Here is a 26,833-nt window from a genome sequence, read left to right as displayed (position 1 = left end):
ATGGGGTTTTGAGCATGTGCAGAATGTATTCCCTCGTGTTCCTGAAATGTATATGGCAGTGTGGATGGGGCTTTGAGCATGTGCAGAGTGCATTCCCTTATGTCCCTGAGCATGTGCAGAGTGCATTCCCTTATGTCCCTGAGCATGTGCAGAGTGCATTCCCTTATGTCCCTGAGCATGTGCAGAGTGCATTCCCTTATGTCCCTGAGAATGTGCAGAGTGCATTCCCTTATGTCCCTGAGCATGTGCAGAGAGCATTCCCACTCAGCAAGGGCACCGAAGCGTCTCCAGCACACCTGGGCTGTGATGAGGGATGGCTCTGGGCAGGGCTTGGGAGAGGAAGGCATTCCGAGGCCAACCAATTGTGGGCCTCTCGGTGGGGAATGGAAGTAGAACCGGTTCCTCTCTCCCTTGAGTCCCGGCTGTTGGGGTTTGTGTTTGCTCTCCGGGCAGGTGTCCAACCTGGCGGGGCCCCTTTAAGAAGCGACTGTTTCTCTTTTCCCCCGGAAGAAAAGTGGAGCCAGTGGCCAGGAGCGCCCGCTTCCATTCTGCGTTCAAAGGTGGAAAAGGAGGAGGAGGAGGTAACCCAGCGCGCCTCCCCTTTAAGGTCTCCATCGGGAGCGGAGGTTGGGGGATAGATAGGCTGGGAATCGGGGCATCCCTTGAAGCTACAGAGCGGGGAAAAGGCGCAAGGAAGGCAAAGCCCAGCCACTGCAAGCAAGGACCATCTCTCTCTATCTCCCTGAAGCAAGGATCCAACCTTCCCGAAGGCAGCAGACATGGCTCTCCCTGGCTGCCCGCCTTGCCGAACAAAAAGTCCTCTTTGTGGGCAGGAAATCCTGTTTTTTCTGGCGTCCACCTGGTGGGTCTCTCTCCTCTGCCTTCCCTGCGCTGCTTTCAACCTGGACACCAAATTCGTGGTCCTCAAGAAGGGCCAAACCCCGGAGAGCTTCTTCGGAATCTCGGTGGCTCTGCACCATCAGACCAAGCCGGAGAAGTACCTGTGAGTAGTACTGTTGTGAGCATCAGTGCATGCATTATACAACTGCTTGGAATCCTAGTTCTGGGTTGGTGTGAGTAAAGAGTGGCACTTTGGTTCATAGAGCCTGAATAACATCCAATATTCGTTTTGAACTGGGTTATATGGCAGTGTGGACTCAGATAACCCAGTTCAAAGCAGATACAGTGGGATTTTCTGCCTTAATATTCTGGGATATATGTCTGTCTGGAAGGGCTCTCTGTTTCAGTCTTTCTTCCTTTCTGAACCTGTAACTGATTCCCCAGAATTCAGGTATAACTTAGAGTGCATCTACACTGTAGAATTAATGCAGTTTGACACCGCTTTAACTGCCAGGACTCAATGCTATAGGATCCTGGGAGTTGTAGTTTGGGGACTAATTTAGGGGCCCTTCCGCCCAGCCCTATATCCCAGAATATCAAGGCAGAAAATCCCACAATATCTGTTTTGAACTGGATTATCTGAGTCTACACTCAGATAATGTGGGATTTTCTGACTTGATATTCCGGGATATAGGGCTGTGTGAAAGGGCCCCCTGAATATCAAGGCAGAAAATCCCACAATACCTGATTTGAACTGGATTATCTGATGCCCCTTCCACACAGCAAAATAAAATCCTACATTATCCACTTTGAACTGGGATATATGGCAGTGTGGACTCGGATAACCCTGTTCAAAGCAAATATTGTGGGATTTTCCACCTTGATATTCTGGGCTATAGGACTGAGTGGAAGGGCCCTGAGTACATACTCAGATAATGTGGGATTGTCTGTCTTGATATTCTGGGCTATAGGACTGAGTGGAAGGGTCCTGAGTCCACACTCTGATAATGTGGGATTGTTTCTTGATATTCTGGGCTATAGAACTGAGTGGAAGTGCCTTGAGTCCACACTCAGATAATGTGGGATTGTCTGTCTTGATATTCTGGGCTATAGAACTGAGTGGAAAGGTCCTGAGTCCACACTCAGATAATGTGGGATTGTCTATCTTGATATTCTGGGCTATAGGACTGAGTGGAAAGGTCCTGAGTCCACACTCAGATAATGTGGGATTGTCCGTCTTGATATTATGGGTTATAGGACTGAGTGGAAGGGTCCTGAGTCCACACTCAGATAATGTGGGATTGTCTGTCTTGATATTCTGGGCTATAGGACTGAGTGGAAGGGCCCTGAGTCCATACTCAGATAATGTGGGATTGTACATCTTGATATTCTGGGCTATAGGACTGAGTGGAAGAGCCCTGAGTCCACACTCAGATGTGGGATTGTCTGTCTTGATATTCTGGGCTATAGGACTGAGTGGAAGTGCCTTGAGTCCACACTCAGATAATGTGGGATTGTCTATCTTGATATTCTGGGCTATAGAACTGAGTGGAAAGGTCCTGAGTCCACACTCAGATAATGTGGGATTGTCTGTCTTGATATTCTGGGCTATAGGACTGAGTGGAAGTGCCTTGAGTCCACACTCAGATAATGTGGGATTGTCTGTCTTGATATTATGGGTTATAGGACTGAGTGGAAGAGTCCTGAGTCCACACTCAGATAATGTGGGATTGTCCGTCTTGATATTATGGGTTATAGACTGAGTGGAGGGCTCCTGAGTCCATACTCAGATAATGTGGGATTGTCTGTCTTGATATTCTGGGCTATAGGGCTGAGTGGAAGGGCCCACAGAACTCTAATTTACTGAAGGTGTATCAACACTGTGGAATGAATGGAGTTTGACACCACTGTTAACTGCCATGGCTCAATGCTGTGGCATTTAGGGAGTTGTGTTAATTGGCAGAGAAGGCTAAAGGCCTTGTAAAACTACAACTCCCATCATTCCATAGCGTCAAGCCATGGCAGTTAAAATGAAGCCAAGTTGCATTAATTCTACAGTGTAGATCAAGCAAATTGGTTCATCAAGTGTTTTGGACTTCAACTCCCATCATTCCTAACAGCCTCAGGCCCCTTCCTTTTCCCCCTCAGCCGCTTAAGCGGCTGAGGGGGAAAAGGAAAGGGCCTGAGGCTGTTAGGAATGATGGGAGTTGAAGTCCAAAAAACCAGGAGGGCCAAAGTTTGCCCATGCCCATCATTGAGAGTTGTGCAGTGGCCTTTACTCTTTTGAGTTACTAACCTTTACCTGTTGGTCAACCCCATTGAATTTGATGAAGTTGGATTTGATAATAAATATATATAGAATTGTTCTGTAAGCCCTTCTCTCCATGATCTGTGCGTGTGCGTGTGTTTAAAAATAAAGCCCTGAAGGCACAAGACAAAAAAGCAAGGCAAAGCCCTTAGTTCTTCGTTCATTTTCAAAATTCAGCCTGACAGGTCCTAGTCTGCTTTCAATTAAATGGCATGCTCTTGGTTTCTTTTTTTGGAAGCGGATCACAAGTTTGCATCTTAGTTTCTTACAGTTTAATGAGCAGCCTTTTTTCTCCCTTTAAGTGCATGCACGCAAAGTTTCTGATTTTCAAATTTGCAGCTGTCTGCGTCTGTTTACATTGCTTAATTTCAAATGTAGTAAAGATGTATTTCTATGTGATGGGGGTGAGATTGTGAAACCTGTCATAAACTGCTGGATTACGACTCCCAGAATGCCTCACCATTGGCTGTGCTGGGACCTACAATCCAACAGCATGTGGAGGACTCTATAACTTGCATGCATTGTGATTGGGCTTAATTGTGGAAATGGTTGTCCATCTATAAAGTACTTACTGTAGTGGGTTGCTGTAAGTTTTCCGAGCAGTATGTCCATATTCCAGAAGCATTCTCTCCTGATGTTTCACCCACATCTATGGCAGGCATCCTCAGAGGTTTTGAGGTCTGTTGGAAACTAGGTTTATATATCTGTGGAAGGCCCAGGGTAGGAGAAAGAACTCTTGTCTGTTTGAGGCAGGTGTGAATGTTGAATTGAATAGCCTTTCAGCTTCAAAGCCTAGCTTCTTCCTGCCTTGGGGAATCCTTTGTTGGGAGGCGATTAAAAAGTACTTAGTTGGTCATTTCTTCCACACATGTATGTAGCCCTGAGTCTTCCCTTTTTCTTTTCTAAAGAAGTTTAAATTACTAATAGTTACATTTATATTGTACCTTTCCTTCAGTGGCATATGCTGCTCTTTTCCTCCCTTCTTTATCGTCACAACAACCTTGCAAAGAGAGGTCAGTGACCTTTATGGCCAGTTATGAAGGAGTAATGCTGGTAGGATTTTCTGTGTTGGGTGTGAAAATCACCTGGCCAGCTCTTGGTAGAATTCACCTTGACATAGTTTGAGCGGAGTTGGAGTTTTTTCTGAATGTGTTTTTTGTGTCATTGGAGAAAAGACCAGAACTTGGAAGAGTTTCCTTATGTGTTCTACACTTCCCAGAAGTCAGTTGGTTATGCTAGTTGCCCTCTTGGTAGTCCTAGCCATTGATTTTATTGAGCCTTGTCTGATGGAGTTATAGTTGCAATTGCTTTTAGTTTTTTATTGTGTTCTAATATCATTTTTGTGTTTTATGATGTTTGTATAATTTTCTTCTTGGCATGTTTTTGGAATGTTATATGTTGGAAACTGATTCCCTTCGGGGAGATAGGGCGGTATACTTATACTTATTATTATTATTATTATTATTATTGGAGATTTAAGGAGTTGTAAAGGTTGCAGGTTCGATTCCGGGGAGCGGCGTGAGCTTCCACTGTCAGACCTAGCTTCTGCCAAACTAGCAGTTTGAAAACATGCAAATGTGAGTAAATCAATAGGTACCGCTCCGGCGGGAAGGTAACAGCGCTCCATGCAGTCATGCTGGCCACATGACCTTGGACGTGTCTACGGACAACGCTGGCTCTTCGGCCTAGAAATGGAGATGAGCACCACACCCCAGAGTCAGACATGACTAGACTTAATGTCAGGGGACAACCTTTACCTTAGTTGGTCAGGGATGTTGATGATCTGGATTTGAATCCTTATTCAGCAGTGAAAACCCACTTGGTGACCTTGGGCAAGTCACACTCTCTCAGCTTCAAAGGAAGCCAATGGCAGCCCCCTGAACAAATCTTGTCAAGAAAACCCTTTAGTAGCTTGAAGACGGACATCAACAAAATAAAAAAAATAAACTTTTTCCTAAGCAAAAGTAACTTTTTATAAAGTTGCCGCAGTCACCATGGTTTTCATTATCCCAAAAATGCTTCTGGAACAATGACAGTATTGGTTACTGAGTCCAGTAACAGTGAAGGGTGCTGGTTCCAATCCTATAGTTCTGGTACCAGGGTTCTGTAGTTTTTGTACCAAGCCTGCAGTGTAGCCTTTAAAATGATATCAATGCAAGTGAGACTTTGGGTACACATCCAGACTCTTCAAAAGAGGGCAAGAACAAGGGCAAGCATTTTAAGCAAACCTGTCATCGCAAAACCAAACAACGAGTTTTGTTATTTTGTAAACTTCTTTTCATTCACACAGTAATTTCTAGCTTGCTTATTAGTATATTGACGTCATTATTGCAGCTCCATTCCACTTTCTGTAAAGTTCTGGTGCAAATAGCTGATGTCCAGAGTGGTCAACTGGGGAAATGCCTTGGTGTGCTTTATCTTCCCAGCTCTGTGGTTTGCAAGGAAGCCCTAAAGATATATTGGGCCCTCATAAAAACATGAAAGATAGTTGCCTCTATGTCCCTTACTTGTTTTCAGTCCTTGGTGCTCAATATAAATCAAATTGATGCAATAGTGCTGGGTTTGTGGGCCAGTGTCTGTCTCTAAGATCTGTGGACCCATTCAAACTACTAAAAAGCAGATCGCTCCCCTAGAAGTTTAGTTCTGGATTTGAAAAAAAAAAGATATATTTACTGTTAATTAAGGCAGGGAAGTCCTACGACCTATTGAAAAGTCGAATGACTACTCATGGAAATTTCAGAGAGGCAATGTCCCCTTATGTGGGTGGAAGAAGAGTGGTCCAGGTAGACAAAGTGAGTCAATGGCCACTCAATATATCTGTGGCATGGGCTGTTCAAAATAGCTCCTCTCTCTGGGTTTGCTACTCTGATTCTTCTACTTTCCAGATGTGTTAGAGACATCATTTCCATCTAGTATACTGAAGATGCAAGCGTTAAACATAAATAGTTATTGTCCTTTTCAATACTGTCATAATTGCTGTCTTTCTTGATAGAAATCTCCATGGACAGCAGCAGGAGACCTGTATTGGTTTCTTGGGGGTGATTATGTGCCAGTCCGAATGAATTATTCCTGTAATTTCAGAATGCCACCATTAAAGGTCAATGGCTGCAACATACGTGGAAAAATAGTTTAGCATAGCATTTATTAATGGACCTTTGCCATATTTCAGGAAGCTTTTGGTGTGCAGTTTTCTTGTAGGGACTCTCTTAGGCCAATGTCCTTAGGCTGGCTGTGTGTCCTATTTTACAGATAATAGGTTTCTCTTTGAAGGGTTATAGGAAATCAATCGATTAGAAAGGTGTTCCAATCTACAGTTGAATTAAAAGTTAAATAACTGTGAGAATGGAGAGCCACTGATATTTTTCATGAACATTTAGATCACTGGTTCTCAACCTTCCTAATGCTGCAACCCCTTAATACTGTTCCTTATGCTGTGGTGACCCCAACCATAAAATTATTTTCATTGCTACTTCATAACTGTGATTTTGCTACTGTTATAAATCGTAATGTAAATATCTGATATGCAGGATGTATTTTCATTCACTGAACCAAATTTGGCACAAATATTTGATACCCAAATTTGAATATTGGTGGGGTGGGGGAGAGGTTGATTTATTTTGTCATTTGGGAGTTCAAGTTCCTGGGATTTATAGTTAACCTACAATCAAAGAGCATTCTGAACTCGACCAACAATGGAATTGTACCAAACTTGGCACGCAGAGCTCCCATGACCAACAGAAAATACTGGAAGTGTTTGGTGAGCATTGACCTTGAGTTTGGGAGTTGTAGTTCACCTACATCCATACATACTCAAACAATGATGGATCTGGACCAAACTTGGCATGAATATTCAATATGCCCAATTGTGAATACTGGTGAAGTTTGGGGAAAATAGACCTTGACATTTGGGAGTTGTAGTTGCTGGGATTTATAGTTCACATAAAATCAAAGAGCATTCTGAACTCCACCAATGATAGAATTGGGCCAAACTTCCCACACAGAACCCCCATGACAAACAGAAAATACTGTGTTTTCTGATGGTCTTTGGCAACCCCCCAGCCCAGGTTGAGAAACGCTGGTTTAGATCCTGGACTGCAGGCTGAACAGCCTTTCCTTAACAGTCATTATGTTGAGATTTCTTGTATTTCTGGGTTTGTTCACACTGCACAATTTCAGCACTATGATTTCATTTTAGCTGTATTGTATGAAATCCTGGAGTAACTCTAGTGCCTCACCAAACTAAAAATCTCAAACTTCCATAGGATTTTGCCATGGTAGTTAAAAGTGTAATCATAGCACTAAAATTGTGTCTTGTGGATGGGATTATATTAGGAAGAGGGAAATTTATTCAGTGTGTGTCTCTGGGCCCTTCCAGACAAGCTTTATATCCCAGGATCTGATGGCAAGTTTTCTGTTTATCCCAGATTATCTGGCAGTGGGGACTCGTATAATCCAGCAGAAAATCTGAGATCAGATCCTGGGATATAGGGCCTGTCTGGAAGGGCCCTCCTTTGGGAGAGATAAAGTGGGGAATAATAATAATAATAATAATAATAATAATAATAATAATAATATTGTAATGACAGTCATGGGAGCCCCTGGTGGTGCAGTGGGTTGAACCGGTGAACTGCTGAACTTGCTGATCAGATGATCGCAGGTTTGAATCTGGGGAGCAGCATGAGCTCCCACTATTAGCCCCAGCTTCTGCCAACCCAGCAGTTCGAAAACATGCAAATGTGAGTAGATCAATAGGTACCGTTCCGGCAGGAAGGTAATTGCGCTCCATTCAGTTATGCTGGCCACATGACCTTGGAGGTGTCTATGGACAATGCTGGCTCTTCGGCTTAGAAATGGAAATGAACACCAAATCCCAAAGTCAAACATGACTGGACTTAATGTCAGGGGAAAACCTTTACCTAAAATGACAGTCATGGCCTATCATTTATCCACCAACCATCCAGATTTGGCAGGGACAGTCCTGCTTAATCTTCTCTTGCCACTTCTTAGCTACTTTTAAAATGTCCCAGTTTCATTCTCCTCCTCCCACTTCCCCCTTTAGTCCTCAATATGCTTCCATTGCTGCAAATGGACTTCACAGGTAGGAGGAGGAAAGATCGGTCAGAGTCTTGTCTTGCCCAGGAAGTTCACACAAAAGCAAACTGCGGCAGCCTCTCCTCGTTTGTGTGTGCTTCCTCATTAATACCTTTCGCAACTGCATTCTGGTGTTGCTAAGCTACAGATATCCCTGTTTTGGTTTGTGAAATGTTGTGATACCTCCGAACAGAGCTACCTCGCCATGTTGCTTTGTGATTTTTAAGCTTGCCTGTTGCCTGCTGTTCTGGAGAACTGCAGTTGGGATTGCCATATTTGGAGTTGCAGAAAAAAACATACCTCCAGGGCATATTAATCCTGCCTGCATTGTCTTCTTTCTTGTGGCCTTCCTCAGAGCATGAAGCAAGCCGTCTTTGCTTTATCCCTCCAGGGTTTGTTCTAACAAGCACATGCCTAGTCTTGCAGAGGCTTCCCTGGAGTGTGGCGCATGTCTTCTATGACTCCTGCTGCTTCTCTGTGTGCCATGAAGAATCATATGGGTGATATATGGTGGGACTTAGCTGGTAGCTTAGAACTACTGGGGAACAGTTGCAAAGCAAATGGACCACCCAGTCTTTCCAGACTTAACCCTCTTCTTGCCAACTTCCTAAAGTTTCTGCCTGGTTCCCATTGTGGGCAATGTGCGTGCCAGCTGGGTCTGTGCTCAGTGTGGATGGCCAGCTCTAAGACCGCTGCTTTCCCCCAGTTAAGGTTTAAATCTTCCAGTTGTATTTACATTGTGACAATGTCATCTCTCCATTTGCTGATGAGGCTACTTTTCATTACAGCTACTTGTGGGTTATGTGGCATATTGTTGCTGTTAGGCGATCCCTCATTGCTCGAGGATGATTGTCTTCCAGATGTGGTGTCTTGGTGGTGGGTCTGTAGGTGGCTGTGGAGCCCTATTATTGATCCAAATCTTCTCCCGCTGTGAGGACATCGGTTTCTAGGTGGAAGGCGGTCCTGGTCAGAGTTAGCTTGCCGCACCTTCCTCTTGACACATTTCTCTCTTTCACCCTCCATTCATGTCTCTTTGAATTCTGCAGCACTGCTGGTCATAGCTGACCTCCAGTTAGAGCGCTCAAAGGCCGGGGCTTTCGAGTTCTCAGTGTCTATGCCACAGTTTTTAAGGTTGACTTTAAGCCCATCTTTAAGTCTCTTTTCCTGTCCACCAACAATCTGTTTCCCATTCTTAAGTTCGGAGTAGAGTAGCTGCTTTGGGAAATGGTGATCGGGCATTCGGACAACGTGACCAATCCAGCGGAGTTGATGGCGGAGGAGCATTGTTTCAATGCTGGTGGTCTTTGCTTCTTCCAGCACACTGACGTTTGTCTTCCCAAGAGATTTGCAGGATTTTTCAGAAGCAGCACTGATGGAATTGTTCCAGGAGTGGTGTGATGTCTGTAGACAGTCCACGTTTTGCAGGCGTATAGCATGGTTGGGAGGACAATAGCTTTATAAACAAGCACCTTGGCATCCCTGTGGATGTCCCAGTCCTCAAACACATATTGTGGCATATTGTGAGGAGTCGCACATTGCTACCTTTCCTACTATATGATTATTTCTTGAACATATGTGATAGAATGGATGCTTCTAGCTTAATTTCACACCTATAGGAGCAAAACAAAAGGACCGCAAATGATGGGAGTTATAGGCTGAGAACAACTGGATGGCCAGAGCTGCCCTGACATAGGCTTTGATTTACTATATCACCTGCACTTAGTAAAAATGAGGGCCCCTTCCATGCAGCTGTATAAGGTCCACATTGAACTGGATTATATGGCAGTATGGATTCAGATAATCCAGTTCAAAGCAGATATTATGAATTATCTGCTTTGATATTCCAGGCTGTGTGGAAGTGCCTTACACCTGTTCTCCAAAAGTATGGAAAGAATCTGGGACAAACTCAGAGGCTGATCTTGGAAAAGTTTTTGGACTATAGCTCCCTGTACTCCCTATCCAGATGCTGGTTGGAGAATTCTGGGAGCTGTAGTCCAAAAAACATTTTTAGATGAGGTCCTTGAGTGGCAGGCTTTTTCAGTTTCAATGGTTTATTTTTAAACACATCCATCATTTGGATGTTTTAATCCGGCATGACCCCCAAAGAGTGCTATTTATGCTGGCTTTGGCTTTTACTTTTAGGCCTGATTGGGATTTGTTAATAGGAACACTCAGAGATACACTGAAAGCTCATCCTCAGGGTTTGAGGTATGACTTTTCTCATGAACCTGTGAACATTCTTGCAGTGCTTTGCTGGATTGGCGAAAATCCTTCTGTGCTTTACAAAAGACCTTTTCAATTCACTGGTTTTTTTCCTCTCGATTAACTAACTCTGGGTTTCTTTGCCCAAGCCTCTGTTCCTATGGAGACGTGTATTATGTTGTTTAAGAGGCAATCTTTCTCTCCAACCTCCTTCTTTTTTTTTACTTAACCTTGGTATAAATCAAGGTTAACTACGCTCAAGTTAAGTGCACTAAAGGGATCATCTTCTAGACTGTGTTCCAGCTGACGGGATGTCTGTCTGTGTGCCTTGTGTGTTTAACTGGGGCAGCTCGATTGGCTCCTCCGCCTTTAATAGCTCCCTGGGGCCTTCCTCTACATTTAAGAGCTCTCAGCCAGGTGGAAATTTAGTAAGCAAGGCTCTCGATCTATCCCTTTCTCTTTTGGTGTGGAGATCAAACTGATAGTGACAAGCCTGACTTTGAGAAAGACACAGCAGCCCTGCCAAGAACAAAAATGGCAACCCTGAATTGATTTGGCAGCCAGCATGGGGATTTCTTCCGAATATGCCTCATCCAAATGAATTCTGTAGTAGTTTAATTGTGCAAAGTGCTTTGGTTCATCTTCGTTTAGTGACTATGCTCTGATTTTGCTGATATTGCAGAGGTTGTATTGATGAAGGCTTTCATGGCCAGAATCACTGGGCTGTTGTGAGTTTTCCAGGCCATATGGCCATGTTCCAGGAGCATTCTCTCCTGTCGTTTCGCCTGCATCTATGGCAGGCATCCTCAGAGATTGTGAGATCTGTTGGAAACTAGGTAAGTGAGGTTTATATATCTGTGGAATGTCCAGGGTGGGAGAAAGAACTCTTGTCTGTTTAAGGTAAGTGTGAATGTAGCAATTGGCCACCTTGATTAACAACAAAAGGAAGTTCAACAGGGACAAATGCAAGATACGAGCGGCAGCCAGATTACTCACCGGAGCGTCATACAGGGAGCACCCCCCCCCCCCGCTGTGTCAGTTCCACTGGCTGCCGGTTCAGTTCCGAGCACAATTCAAGGTGCTGGTTTTGACCTACAAAACCCTGTACAGTTCCAGTCCAGTGTATCTGTCCGAACATATCTCCCTCTACGTCCCACCCCGGAGTCTGAGATCATCTGGGGAGGCCCTGCTCTTGACCCCACCGCTATCACAAGTGAGGTTGGTGGGGACGAGGAGCAGGGCCTTCTCGGTGGTGGCCCCTCACCTGTGGAACTCACTCCCGGGAGAAATTAGGGCATCAACATCCCTCCTCTCCTTCAGGAGGAAAGTAAAGACATGGTTGTGGGACCAGGCCTTTGGGCAATCTGACAACTAGATAAGGACAATTAAACGACTAGGACTGACAGGACTGACAATGTGGAATTGGAAATTGGACTATGAGATAGCGAACGCTGACCGTCTATGAGGAGTAATTAGGTTTGTATCATTTTATTGGTTTTATTGGTTTTAGGGCTGTAATGCAGGAATTGTTGTTTAACTGTTTCAACTGTTTAATTGATGTTATTTTGTTTTACTACTGTTATGCGATGTTGGCATCGAATTGTGCCTTTGTAAGCCACCCTGAGCCCCCTTCGGGGTGAGAAGGGTGGGGTAGAAGAAACCAAAATAAATAAATAAATAAATAAGATACTCCACTTAGGCAGAAAAAACAAAATGCAAAGATACACATTGGGGGACGCCTGGCTTGAGAGCAGTATGTGTGAAAAAGATCTTGGAGTCCTTGTGGACAACAAATTAAACATGAGCCAACAATGTGATGTGGCGGCAAAAAAAGCCAATGGGATTTTGGCCTGCATCAATAGGAGCATAGTGTCTAGATCTAGGGAAGTCATGCTAGCCCTCTATTCTGCTTTGGTTAGACCACACCTGGAATATTGTGTCCAATTCTGGGCACCACAATTCAAGAGAGATATTAACAAGCTGGAATGTGTCCAAAGGAGGGCGACTAAAATGATCAAGGATCTGGAGAACAAGCCCTATGAAGAGTGGCTTAAGGAGCTGAGCATGTTTAGCCTCAAGAAGAGAAGATTGAGAGGCGATATGATAGCCATGTATAAATATGTGAGAGGAAGCCACAGGGAGGAGGGAGCAAGCTTGTTTTCTGCTTCCCTGGAGACCAGGACGCGGAACAATGGCTTCAAACTACAAGAGAGGAGATTCCATCTGAACATGAGGAAGAATTTCCTGACTGTGAGAGCCATTCAGCAGTGGAACTCTCTGCCCCGGCGTGTGGTGGAGGCTCCTTCTTAGGAAGCTTTAAAACAGAGGCTGGATGGCCATCTGTCAGGGGTGATTTGAATGCAATATTCCTGCTTCTTGGCAGGGGGTTGGACTGGATGGCCCATGAGGTCTCTTCCAACTCTTTGATTCTATGATTCTATGATTAGCATTGAATGGCCTAGCAGTTTTCAAGGTCTGGCTTCATACTACCTGGGGGAATCCTTTCTTGGGAGGTAATTTCCTCATTTCCTCACAACCTCTGAGGATGCCTGCCATAGATTCATTCCTCCAGGCAGGAAGCAGCCAGGCTTTGAAACTGCAGTGCCATTAAATGCTCATCAAGGTAGCCAAAGTAGACAAGAGTCACCCTGGATATTCCACAGGTATATAAACCTCACTTGCCTAGTTTCCCACAGACCTCACAACCTCTGAGGATGTCTTGCCATAGATGTGGATGAAATGTCAGGAGAGAATGCTTCTGGAACATGGACATACAGTCCAGAAAACACACAACAACCCATTGCAGAGATTTTTGTGTATGCTGGAGATAGGGGGAGAGGACATGGAAAGATGCTTTATGCTGAATCAAACCACTGGTTAGGGTTCCATGGGTGTATCTACACTGCAGAATTGGCACCATTTTAACTGCCATGGCTTAAATCTATGAAATCATTTTATTTATTTATTTATTTGCTTTACTTGTATACTGCAGTTTCTCAGCCCAACAGGCGACTCAACGTGGTTTACAACAAGGATAAAAAACAATCAACGATATACAATTTAAAACCATAAAAGCATAATATACAATATTGAACAACCATAGACAACACAATACATCTCATAACTGGAATCGTGATCCAATCCGTCGTCCAAATTTCCATGGAGGTTGTAGTTTTATAAGTTCTTTAGCCTTTTCTGCCAAGTTGTGTTAGTGAGCCATGGCAGTGAAAGTAGAGTCAAGCTGCGTACATTTTGCAATATCAATGCACTCCATCACCAGCACTCACTCCTGACATCACAGGGGATTATCTATAGGTCTCAATTTTTGACCTTAAATTTCAAAAACAATCCTGATCTCGTAACCCTATGGGTACTCCATCTTGCTCCATATTGTCTTGCTTCATATCATGCCCCAACTTTTCTAATCATGACTGATGGCTGAGGATGATAGGAGATGTATTGTAAACAGCAGATTGATGGATCCGGGTGGGAGGCAGACTACGCTGGAAAATACGGAATGTTGGATGAGTGAAGGTTGGATAAGCGAAACTCTACGGTAGCTGTATTTGCAGATATGTACATAATGACATGAGAGCCCTTGGCGGTGCAACAGGTTAAACCGCTGAGCTGCTGAACTTACTGACCAAAGGGTCAGAGGTTCGAATCCGTGGAGCCGGGTGAGCTCCCACTGTTAGCCCCAGCTTCTGCCAACCTAGCAGTTTGAAAACATGCAAATGTGAGTAGATCAATAGGTGCCATTTTGGCAGGAAGGTAACAGCCCTCCATAGTCACGCTGGCCACATGATCTTGGAGGTGTCTACATACAATGCCGGCTCTTTGGAGATGAGCACCATCCCCCAGTCGGACACAACTAGACTTAATGTCAGGGTAAAACTGGATATGCCTCCACATATCCAGTTTAGAGCAGAAAATGTGCAATCAGGTCTTAGGATATAGGGCCTGTCTGGAAGGGCCCTGGGTGTACTGTTCTTGGAAGCTAAGCAGGGTCAGTCGTAGCTAGTACTTGGATGTGAGACTGCCAATGAGTATCAGGTGCTGTAGGCACTCTTTTAGAGGAAGAGTCTGGCAAAACCATATCCAAGTATTACTTGACTAGGAAAGCCCTATGAAGTTCATAAGGCTAAAATAAATTGAAAGGCAACTTGATGGTGTATAGACACATATAGGAGAGAGATTCTAGGATTAAGTTTAGGCTCCAGCTAAATTTTCACGTTGTCCCTTTCTTGGCACAAATTATGATGAATGCCAACACCTGGAAAGCAGGGAAATCTCACCCTTCCTGACATGCTGCTTACCATTCACAGCATCTCCCAGTCTTTAAGCATGCACAAACACTCACGCAAATGGAGCGTATTGCACTGCAGCTGCCTCCTTCCTTCTTTCCCCCTTTGCCTACCAGGAGGCTGCTCTTCAGGAAAAAAAGATCATCCCAAAAACCTCATCAAGAGAGCTTTGCAAATGAATCCCTGGAATGTCTCCACAGAGGCTTTTCAAGCTGTGCAGCTGCTGCCATCAGAAATCCACTCCAGGGCACAAGATATCCTTGTTAAATGGGTAAGAGAGACAGACAGAGAGGGACCCTCCAGCTGTCTCAGAAATGTAAGCGTCTGTTCTTTTTCTCTTGCCTTCCCCGTATGTAGTCTACCCAGTGGTTTTGGCATCATGATGATGGTACAGCTTTTCTTTTCAATTCAAAGCAGAAATCCAGACGTGCAACCAGAGTATCTGTGCTTTAAAAATCAGGCAGGCAATGGGGCAGGTGATTTAAAAAAGAGACACTAGGAAAAACTAAAACATGGGAAGTTACTTGAATAAACTACATTTCCCAGAATCCCTCTGATGGAATGAACTATACAACTCTTCTAACATGGCCATACCAGTAATTTTTCCAAGCTTTCTGTATTTTTAAGTTGAATATTAAGGATATAAATTTATTCATTACAAAGGACTCTAGGAATCATAGGCCAGGATCTTGTTGATGCATGATACCAATGGTTGTAGTTTATCCAGGGTTATAAATTGGTGGTAAGCAGAGGCAAACAAAGACAATGTCCATCTGTACTTCCTTTCATTCACACCTTCAGCCTATTGTATCATTCCATCACTGTCTGCACTGATGATGCTGATGTTGTGCACCAAAACAAATTCCATCCCTATTGTCTATGTGGATACTCTAATGCAGTGGTTCTCGACCTTCCTAATGCTGTGACTCCTTAATACAGTTCTTCATGTTGTGGTGACCCCCAACTATCCAATTATTATCGTTGCTACTTCATTACTGTGATTTTGCTACTGTTATGAATCATAATGTAAATATCTGATATGCAGGATGCATTTTAATTCACTGGAGCAAATTTGGCACAAATACCCAATACGCCCAAATTTGAATACTGCTGGGGTTGGAAGGGGATTGATTTTGTCATTTGGGAGTTGTAGTTGCTGGGATTTATAGTTCACCTATTATTAAAGAGCATTCCGAATGCCACCAACAAATGATATTGAACCAACTAGGCACACAGAATTCCCATGACCAACAGAGAATACTGGAAGGGTTTGGTGGGCACTGACCTTGAGTTTGGGAGTTGTAGTTCACCTATATCCAGTGATTACTGTGGACTCAAACAATGATGGATCTAGACCAAACTTGGTACGAACACTCAATATGCTCAAATGTGAACACTGATGGAGTTTGGGGAAAACAGACCTTGACATTTGGGAGTTGTAGTTGCTGGGATTTATAGATCACCTACAATCAAAGAGCAATCTGAACACTACTAACGACAGAATTGGGCCAAACTTCTCACACAGAAACCCCACGACCAACAGAAAATATTGTGTTTTCGGATGGTCTTTAGTGACCCCTTTGACACCCCCTCACAATCTCCCCAGGGGTCTCGCCCCCCAGGTTGAGAAAAGCTGCTCTAATGGTAATGGAGAGGTACATTACAGACACTTGGGGACACAACTCATGTTTATTCAGTTTACTCATGCTCCAGGAGCCCCTGGTAATGCACCAATGTGTTAAACCCTTGTGCCAGCAGGACTGCTGATCTAAAGGTCAGCGGTTTGAATCTGGGGAGCAGGGTGAGCTCCAGCTTCCCATGCAAGGACTTGAGAGAAGTCTCCCACAGGATTCCTCCCCTGGGCAACATTCTTGCAGACAGCCAATTCTCTGACACCAGAAGTGACTTGCAGTTTCTCAAGTCGCTTCTGACACACACAAAAATCTCATGTCCCAACTAAAAGAACCACAGGACATGGGCAATTCATGTCAGACTTCCAAAAACTACACTGTAGCAGGTAGTAGGATTGTCAGTTCAGAATTACCATAAGTCTTGAAGTTTCCGTGTCACAGAATAAAATCTGGGAATGGTTCCTGATGAGATCATTAGGCACTATGCACTCAGTACCAACCACAGTTGCTCACTGCTTGTCATTCAAATACACATGGAGAGAAAATATGTTCCTGTTTGGAAATAAAAAAATCTAGAAATCTTCGCTGAAAGAATTGTTCTCTAATAAAAGTGAAATGAGAGGATTATATTATTTTCCCACTTGCTTAGGGGTGATTGGATAAGTGATATTTAATCTAACCAAACTAAAAAGTAAGTCCTGGTGCTACAGTGGTGAGAAGGAAAGGAGATCACCAATATAATATAATATGACCCCTGTCTATGACCACTGAAAACTAAAGACTCAGGGCTAGGCTCCAGTAATCTTATTGGCAAGTTGTGGTTGCCATCCACATCTCATGGTCAAGCCATTCTAGACCTCCAGAAAACACAATTCACTGGCACACCTTGATTTAGTCTCTCATCAAACTAATGTCTTATTAGCATTTGAAAGTGGGTGGATCCTTGTGAACCCAATGTAATTTATATTGGTATCCATATACCAAGATTCCCCACAGTTCCAAATCTGGAGCTCCTGTCACTCACCTCACCTTCTTGCCCCTCCAGATCCCTAACTGGATCTAGTACTAGTACCTAAAAATGATCCCTAGGTGCGATTTTCAATGAATTCACTGTGGTAATTGTGACCAGACTCTTTCTCAAAACTTAACAGGAACAGCCAGACCCAGTTGTAAAAAAGAACAAGTAGACGTTTATTCATACACAATTAGATGACACATTAACTCCTGAACTATTCAATCATTCACAGATTCCTAAATCCATATTCAGGTCTTCCCCAACTGTCTGCCCTATCTCTGTTGCTGTGTCGCCTTCACTGTGTGTCATCTGTCCTCTTATCTTTCAGAATTCTCTCCATTGCTAGACCATATTTCCTCTTTATGATAAAAAAGCCTCAATTTTGTACATATTAAGCATCCCTTATCCTGAAATAAAAAATACTCCAAAATCCACAAACTCTGTTTCATGAACATAATGATTTAAATGTTGTATGTTGTATGTTTTTACTTCCAGGCTAGGTCTATGAGATATATGTTAAACCTAAATGAATTTCATGTTTAGATTTGGGCCCCATCTTGCACATATGTCATTTTAGAGCAGAAAATATCCAGGGAAAACCCTGGTTTGTAGCAAATTAACTAGATATTCTGCGCCTTCTTGGAAGGTGCAGGATAAACCCACTACTTCTGGTGTCTGGACTACATATTGTGCATTAGATTATGTGAATTCTTGTCCCTGAAAGCCAATAAACAAAATAAATAAATCATAATACCTAATAAAAGGTAAAGGTTTCCTTTTCCCTGACATTAAGTCTAGTCATGTCTGACTCTGGAAGGTGGTGCTCATCTCAGTTTCTTAGCTGAAGAGCTGGCGTTGTCCGTAGACACCTCCAAGGTCATGTGACCAGCATGACTACATGCTATTTGTATTTCCAAGCATTTCTATTCTTAATGTATGTGTTCTGCCAGCAGCAGTGGTCTCTAGGAGACAACATGGACTTGGGACTTCTTGAAAGATGCCCTCTATAGTCTTGAGATAACAACCAAGGATAAAGTTCAAAAGGCAACCCAGTCTGTTTGAGACTTGTAACCCTGGGTCTGCCCTTTCCTGCCTTCCACAAGTGCTCTTTGACCTTTGAAAAGAGATTAAGTTGCGGAAGCCATGCACATTTTTTAAAAAGTGGCTTTTCAAAAGCAGCCTGGAAATCTTCTCCATTCTTCCCAACTGCTGTGTGACACACACAAGTGTGTTCATTAGGTTTGGGGGCAGGGGGTTCATCTTGTGAAATACTCCGCCTTTAATCCCAGCTTCTATCTGGAGTAGATTTCAGGTTGCCCTTTTGCACAGATTCCAGAAGATTTCCACTTCTGTGTGCAACGGGACAGTGAAAGGTTCTAGTCCTTGTCGCTCAGACTTGAGTCCTAAAAATAAGATACGCTGGGTATTAGCCCCACATATTTCTTCTGCATCCTCCCCTTCAAGACACAACTATCCCTTTGCAGGATATCTGAACATTACCAAACCCAGAACATCATCTCTGTCAACTGACTGGATGAATGAGCCACAAATTCTAGCACAATACTGCCTTCTAGTCTGTGCCTACCTGGGCAGTTGGCACGATATCGGCATTGCAATGACATGATGGGCAGTATTGTTTCACTGTGGCTGTAGCCTGCAATTTGTCTGCTCTGAACAATAACATCTATTTTGCTTTGTTCTACAATAGACATTTTTAAAAGCTCACATTCTTCTATTTCAGCTCAGATTAAATGTTTACCTAATCCTGCTCTTTCTTTGGAGGTGGCTCAAGAAATCTTGCTAGTGTATTATTTACTTATTTCCTATATTTATACTTTCTCAACCCCGAGGGGGGACTCAGGGCGGCCTCACAACAAGCACCATACAGTACCATCACCATCAGAAAACATTTCAATAAATACATTAAAACGTTAAAACAGTTAATTAAAATAATTGATTAGACACACCAGTTAAAAATCAATCCAAGTCTGGGTCAATTCATTGTCCTAGGTTGCCTGAGTCCTCTTTCCACTTGCTGCCAGTCACTAGTTGAACGCCTGGTCTCATAACCACATCTTAAGCTTCCTTCTGAAAGACAGGAGGGAGGTGGCCAGTCTGATGTCCCTGAGGAGGGAGTTCCACAGATGGGGGGCCACTGCTGAGAAGGCCCTGTCCCTCGTCCCCACCAATCGCGTTTGCGATGGTGGTGGGATCGAGAGCAGGGCCTCTCCAGATTATCTTAAACTTCATGATGGTTCATAAAAGGTGATACGTTCAGACAGGTAATCTAGGCCAGAACCATTTAGAGCTTTAAAGTTGAGGCAAAGTACAAAACAGTACTTTAACTCCATCCCTAATAGCAATGCCAACTGGGTTGGCAGCTGTATTTTCATAATTGCCAACTGGATAATGGAGATTCTGGGAGCTATTAGTCCAGAAAAAGTGACATTTCAAAGCTCTGTGCAGGAGTCCTACCTCGAAGCAGAAGGTCAGAATTGATCCCCAAAACCCATGTTCGCTCAACTTGTGGAAACAGTGCTAATCAAAATGGTGGTCTATTGACAAGTGCTAGTCTATGAGGCATCAGTCGTTGTTCCTTGGAGGGTTTCCTGAAAATAAAACAAAAGCTGTAGCCAATGAGAACAAATACAGTACCCATCTCTTATACATTGGCAGAAAACAATTGATATTTGTCCATATCAGATAAGTCAAGGAGTATTGGTTTCCAATATGTTGCACGTTGCAGGTGCTTAAAGAGAGGGAGAAGAGTATCATTTCTAAAAAGATGAATCTTAAATGTGTTTCTGGATTTCTTAATGTGTTTCTGAGAATATGATCCACTGTAGCTTCAAAGTCTAGACTGTTAACTGGAACATGAAGGTTTAATGACACAGGAATGGGACACAGTGGCGTCTGGCTTGATTAGGAACTCCTTGTACATTTGTGGCTCGTATCGCAGCCCCAATTGTGCTTTCTAAAAAGAACGTAACCTACCCAGCTCTATCAAGAAGCCATTTGAGCTGCCCCTTCTGAAATTTACAGAGTGTTTCAGCATGAAAGGGTTTTCTTTTTCTTTTTGCATCTTAGGTTTCTTGGATAGAGACCCAGATCAAAGAAAGAAGAAGCTCTTGAAAAAGCTAGGGAAATAGCTACATCCAATAGGAACAGAAATGGCTATACTTTCATGGGAAAAGCTGGAATGCCTTTTTTTCTATAGCTGCTGGGAATTTTTAGAAAGCAACCATCAAAAAGGACGCATCCCCCACCCCTCCTTTCTTAAGCAGGAGAGATGCAATTAAGCATTTGGAATTGCAAGGATGCTAAAAGATGGAGTTTTCTGGCCATGAAGTTTCTGTTCCCACAAACAAGATATATGAACCCTGCTGTGGAAAAAAAAGGTTTAAATTAACAGGTCCTTATCCATAACTCTTTTTCATTTTTACATGGTCTCTTACTGCTTTTTGGGAATGGACAAAGTGGAACAGTGGGGCCACATGGGTACTTCTCTCACCCTAAATTGCCTTTTTTTCTATGCCCACCATATGGAGAAGAGGAAAGATTTCATCTTCTGTAAGCTTTTAAAGGTTAAGGTTTCCCCTGACATTAAGTCTAGTTGCATCCGACTCTGGGGAGTGGTGCTCATCTCAATTTCTACTCCAAAGAACCAGAATTGTCTATAGACACCTCCAAGATCATGCGGCCGGCATGACTGTATGGAGCGCCGTTACCTTCCCGCAGAAGTCGTACCAATTGATCTATTCACATTTGCATGTTTTCAAACTGCTAGGTTGGCAGAAGCTGGGCCTAGCAGTGGGAGCTCACCCCACTCCCCGGATTCGAACTGCCAACTTTTTGACAGCAAGTTCAGCAGCTCAGTGGTTTAACCCGCTGCACCAGGAGTGGCAAAATACAACAAAATTCACAAGAGTGCTGATACCCTTTTTGGACCAATTCCGAAGCATAAAATACACCTTGCAAGCTTTGAATTAGCCCCTTCATCAGGCAAAAACATTAAAAATCATAAAAAAATGGCAGTTTACATTTTTAATAGAATATGCTACCCAGACACTTTCCAAAATTAGAATTAAACTTCTGGTCGTTTTCACCATTGGGAAGAGAATTGGTTCCTGGGACCACAGCAGTTGGCTCTGAAATTGGCTCTGAAATTATCTTGTTAAATAAGTCCATAAAGGTTGTTAACAGTGGTATAGTGGTATATGTTTCAAGTTCAGGCCTTTCCAGATTCTAAAATCAGAGGAAAAGTTACATTGAAGCATCAGAAAGCAAAGGTGTGACTATCTCAGCCACCCATATGGACAATTTTGGATTTGAAATGCAGCTGTCCCTCCACATTGTGGTTCTTGCAGATTTGATTATTCATGGATTTAATTAAATATGTTCTCATTAGGAATCTCGAGGTTCTCCAATCTGACCCCAGGGTCAATTTCCTTCAGTCATTCATATGAACGTAGAGATTCCTACAGAGATCACCTGTCTAGGGATCTCTAGATTCAATGTAATTCTTTGTCGTGCTGAAAGACCTAGACATGTTTCTAATGTAGAAATGTTTTCCTAGGTTAAAAGAATTGTAATGCCTTTTTTCATCCCCCCCCCCCCCCCCACACACACACACACTTTCATAAGGATCCATTGCTCCAACCTCTCCCTAGCGAATGCAAAGGGTTGACTGTATTTCAGATTTCAAATTCTGGATAAGGAATGTTCATCCCCTTTAGACTGTTTTGGAGCTATCCAAGGTGCTGGAATCTATCCGTATTTAAAATTTGGACTGCCTGACTGACATGGGATAGGAGCCACCACTTTCCTAAGAGTCCAGCACTGGTGTTCTGCATGTCTTCTTTTATCTCTGTCATGTTATTAATTACTGATTGTGCTTTGCATTGCCTCTGGATCTCCTTCTCCAGTTGGCTTAATGGCGCTCTTGGATTTTTTGTTTGTTTGTTTTGCAGAGGAATCAAGCAGAGTTAAGAATTGTGTCTCTATCTTACATACAGCAGTAATGAAAACAGAGGAGGTTTATATGTTTATACATATGGTAGTGTCTTCCACTTCTCTTATTTGTAATCTCAGTCCTGCCTCTGAATGGTTTATTGACATATTGTGTCTGTTTCATGTCAGTTTTAGACTAGTCCTTTCCTGAAATAAACAGATATTGTCTGGTTGTGCAAAAGGGACATTGCCCAGGTCATAAATCTTGTGGATTTCTTTTAAGGCTCAGTATTAGATTTGGGATTCTTCCATTTGTAGCATCTGGGCTTTAGTTGTCTTTTTGCAATATGTGTCTTGCTTATCTGGGATAACTTCCAGAGGTGGGCTTGCAAAAGTACGTAGACCTGGCAAGGCTTACCCTTAGCGATCCTGACAGCTTGTTGGGATATGTTTAGACTGTGGGAACAAACTCTAGAAAAGGAAGGCATCCTTTTATTTCAGGTAAAATTACTTCCTATTCACTTGGAATCATTACTTATTTTGTTCCCATATGGCAATGAAAAATAAATCATTTTCTTGCTGTGAACTTTTGCATGTTTTTCATTATTGATTTTGTGAACATTTCCATCAGTGTTTTTTTAATAGAATTTGTTTATTGTAGATGTACAGTGATTCACTGGGGTTAGAGGAGCCAAATCCCTGCAAAGGTGGAAAATGGGAATAGAAAAAACATTTTTTTAAAACCTGTAAGAACATCTTTCTAGGAATTCTGCAACACCAAGGTGGCTCAAGGAGGCCTCACACTCTGCCAAATGAATGAGACATATAATGAACCTTTGTGCTATTGTTTGTGAATGTTAGCATGTAATGGAAGAGAGCCTTCCAGCTTCCTCGTTCCCTAAGGAACATAATAAATCAGACACTGGAAACCTTTCCTTGAAGTCACACCTACTTAACAATGGCTGACCTTCTAGTTGGTTAATCCCAACTAGGATATGCATCTGTGATCCTTCAAATCACTTGTCTTGTGACAATCCCAAGGCTCAATGGAGCCAATTTGTGGGTAAATCACATTGGTTTAATGAACTGGTTCTCAACCTGTGGGTCCCCAGATGTTTTGGCCTTCAACTTCCAGAAATCCTAACAGCTGGTGAACTTGCTGGGATTTCTGTTGTAGGAAAAAACACCTGGAGACCCATGGTTGAGAACCACTGGAATGAGTATATTCTAAAATCAGGACAACCCCAGAATTTTAGCCAAGAAGTCAGTGTCAGGTTTGCTCATTTTTGCACACCTCCATATGTTTCGCCCCATTTCCAGATTTGTTTGCAAATTTATTTTTGCCCAAGCTTGGCATGTTTTTCTTTGAAAATGTGCATTTTGGTGCACCATTTTTCAAGCATATACATTTTCCAGATTATTTTGTGGTGGATCACATGAAAATGCATCAGTTTTTGTACAATATGTTCCCGGTGTATGCTTCATAATGGTTGGTGACTCACAGGGATCTATGTGTGTCATCGCCATCTATGATTTTGACTACAATCACCTCCAAATAATCATGCTTTTAAATTTGAGAGTGGCTTGGACTCCACAAAATCAGGGGTTTGGGTTTCACGTGCATCTTGCTAGCTATATTTTTTCCTCTCCTGCTGTAAACCATTTGTTTGACTGGTCTGTGTTTATGTCTGTATTTTATTATGGGATTTTTAATTAGGGTTAGATCTTTTTACTACTTATAACTACCCCCCCAAAAAAAACATATTTAATACAATCTCTGCTAATTAGTTATGGACTTTTCTTGGGGTCATGGGTGTTGAGGTTGTCACATTGACTTTCTGCACCTCAAAAATTTACTGCTATGCTGCTGCCAAGGCAATTCAGCCAGCTATGTCATACACCAAAACTGGCAATATACAGTACTTATAAAACTGCAGGCAAGGGATCTTTTTCTAGCACTTCTTTAAACAAAAGGGATGTTGTTCTCTTGGCTTTTAAATCAGTGCAGAACAGTCTCTGTCGGATAAAGTAAATATTCAAACATGTGTAGTTTATTTTTTTATTGTGTCAGAAGCAAATTGAGAATACAGTTATAATGTATTTAAAAAACCACAAGCAAATTTAAAAACTTGGCATTATGCTAAATTTCCTTTGACCAAAAGTTGGCCACTTGGAATGCCTCTGGTGTTGCTGTAAGAAGGTCCTCCATTGTATATGTGGCAGGGGTTATACTGCATTGTAATAAGTGGTTTGTGGTTTGCTCGTCTCCACACTCGCATGTCGCAGACTCCACTTTGTCACCCCATTTCTTAAGATTGTCTCTGCACCTTGTGGTGCCAGAACACAGCTTGTTCAGTGCCTTCCAAGTTGCCCAGTCTTCTGTGTGCCCAGGAGGGAGTTTCCCATCCAGTATCAGTCACTAATTGAGGTTCTGGATTTTAGCCTGCCACTTTTGGGCTCTCACTTGATCAGGTGTTCCTGCGAACATCTCTGTAGATCTTAGGAAGCTGTTTCATGATTTAGGTTGTTGGCATGCTGGCTGATATCCTAACAGGGTATGGGCTGGGGATGTCAATGCCTTGGACCTTTTATTGCTGTGTAGGTTACTTTGTCTAGATTATAGTTCAGTGGTGGTTAGTGGTTTCAGTAGCAGTGGAGCCATGCATATGCTTGGGTTTAATATGAACTTCAAAAGAGTTGCCCAAAGCATGTGTGCATGTGCCTTCAATTTGCCTATGAACTTATGGCAACCTCATGAATTTCATAGAGAAGGAATACTCAGGTATGTTTTTGACATTTCCTTCCTCTGAAATATACCCTATAGCACCTGGTGTTTGTTAGTTGTCATCCATCCAAGTACTAATCAGAGCTAACCCTGCTCTTCTTTCAAGATCAGATGGGATCTGTTACCTTTAGGGCACATAGCCTCAAGGCCTACAGGCCAAATCTGCCCCACCATGCTATTTTATGTGGTCCTCCAGATGCTACTGACAAGGGACATCATTAGACATGACTAGAGCTGATGGGAGTTGCATTGCAATAACATTTGGAAAATTGTAGTTTTTTCAGTTTTGTCAGGATAGTGGGGTTTGCATTTGGATACAAACCCCACTATCCTTGTAGATATGATGCCTGACTTTAAAATGTCCTTTAACCTTCCCCTCAACTCAGAACCACGAGTGGGTTGCAATTCCCATTATCCTCAGTCTGCATGGCTGTTGGGAGTTATCATTCAATAACATCTAGGGACACAAGGTGGATAAAAACGAAAGAGCATTGACTGCTATGTCAAAAAATATAGTTGGCCTTCTGTATCCACGGATTCACTGTCCATGGTTTCAATGACCCTTTGAAGGCAATCATAAGGCTGATGTGGCCCTTGAAGAAAATTAGTTTGGCACACCTGCTTTAGGGTATTTAGGCCCTCTATCCAGAATAGGACTCAACAATTGGGAGAATTCCTTTCAAGTTTGAATTATATTCACTACTACACTGACATGAAAGTTCCCCAGCTTCCCAAATCCTTACCGTGAAGATTCAGAAAGTTGTCCAAAGCAGTACGTTTCCCGGTTCTGATGAATGCAATGTACGGTAATAGGAGATGAGTCTTCCAATGGACATAGCTTAGAAAGTTTTACTCACAAAATAATCCTCAGGAGAATAGGAGTATTGTAAGCCTGTCGCTCTTTTCTGCTGTGAGACTGTGGTCAGTATGACTCTGTAGCCATTCAGATCTTCATGAAAGGGAAATGGAACCAATTTTATGCCAAGTGACACATTTACAGTAATGTCTTATTGATTTTTCCCACTCTGCTTTGAGTTAAGAATTTGGCATTTCTTGGCCCACGAAAGATCCAATAATGAGTACTGCAGTGAAAAATATTTCATAGTACTTACCAAGATCAGAACTTGAAAGAGCGGCCACAATATTTTAGACAAAAATAATGGCATTCCACATATTCATTGCCTAAGAAACCCTATGAAATTCATGTTGTCACAATAAACCAGCAGGTGACTTGTAGGCCCACAAACACAAAGACGTTTTCTTGTCTTCAAGAAGAAAGAATGTTGCAATATAGTAAGACAATTGATAAAAAAAGCATGTGGTCAAATATGGTGAGGTTTTTTTTGTTTTTTTTTTTGTTTTTTTGCATTTGGTGATATAATCATAGAATCATAAAATTGGAAGAGAACTCATGGGCCATCCAGTCCAACCCCTTGCCAAGAAGCAGGAAAATCTCATTCACAGCACCCCTGACAGATGGGCATCCAGCCTCTGCTTAAAAGCCTCCAAAGAAGGATCCTCCAACACACTCTGGGGAGGGAGTTCCACTGATGAGCAGCTCTCACAATCAGCAAGTTTTTCCTAAGGTTCAGGTGGAATCTCCTTTCCTGTAGTTTGAAGCCATTGTTCCACGTCCTAGTCTCCAGGGCAACAGAAAACAAGCTTGCTCCCTCCTCCCTATGACTTCCCCTCACATATTTATACATG

The 26,833-nt window shown here is 42.8% G+C and overlaps 1 protein-coding gene across 1 annotated transcript in view; it reads left to right on the top strand.

The window, feature by feature from the left end:
- Positions 1 to 336: 336 nt before the first annotated feature.
- The window catches only part of ITGA3 (integrin subunit alpha 3), an 87,264-nt gene continuing 60,767 nt past the window's right edge, over positions 337 to 26,833 (top strand). Inside the window, exon 1 of the mRNA XM_060780824.2 lies at positions 337 to 1,003. Coding sequence (XP_060636807.2) covers positions 780 to 1,003 — 224 coding nt within the window. The 5' untranslated portion in view covers positions 337 to 779. The remainder of the gene's footprint in view (positions 1,004 to 26,833) is intronic.

The sequence above is a fragment of the Anolis sagrei genome, chromosome 6, assembly GCF_037176765.1.
Source record: "Anolis sagrei isolate rAnoSag1 chromosome 6, rAnoSag1.mat, whole genome shotgun sequence".
Classification (NCBI taxonomy): Eukaryota; Metazoa; Chordata; class Lepidosauria; order Squamata; family Dactyloidae; genus Anolis; species Anolis sagrei.
Note: the sequence above shows the minus strand (reverse complement) of the source record. Positions and strands in the feature narration are given on the sequence as shown.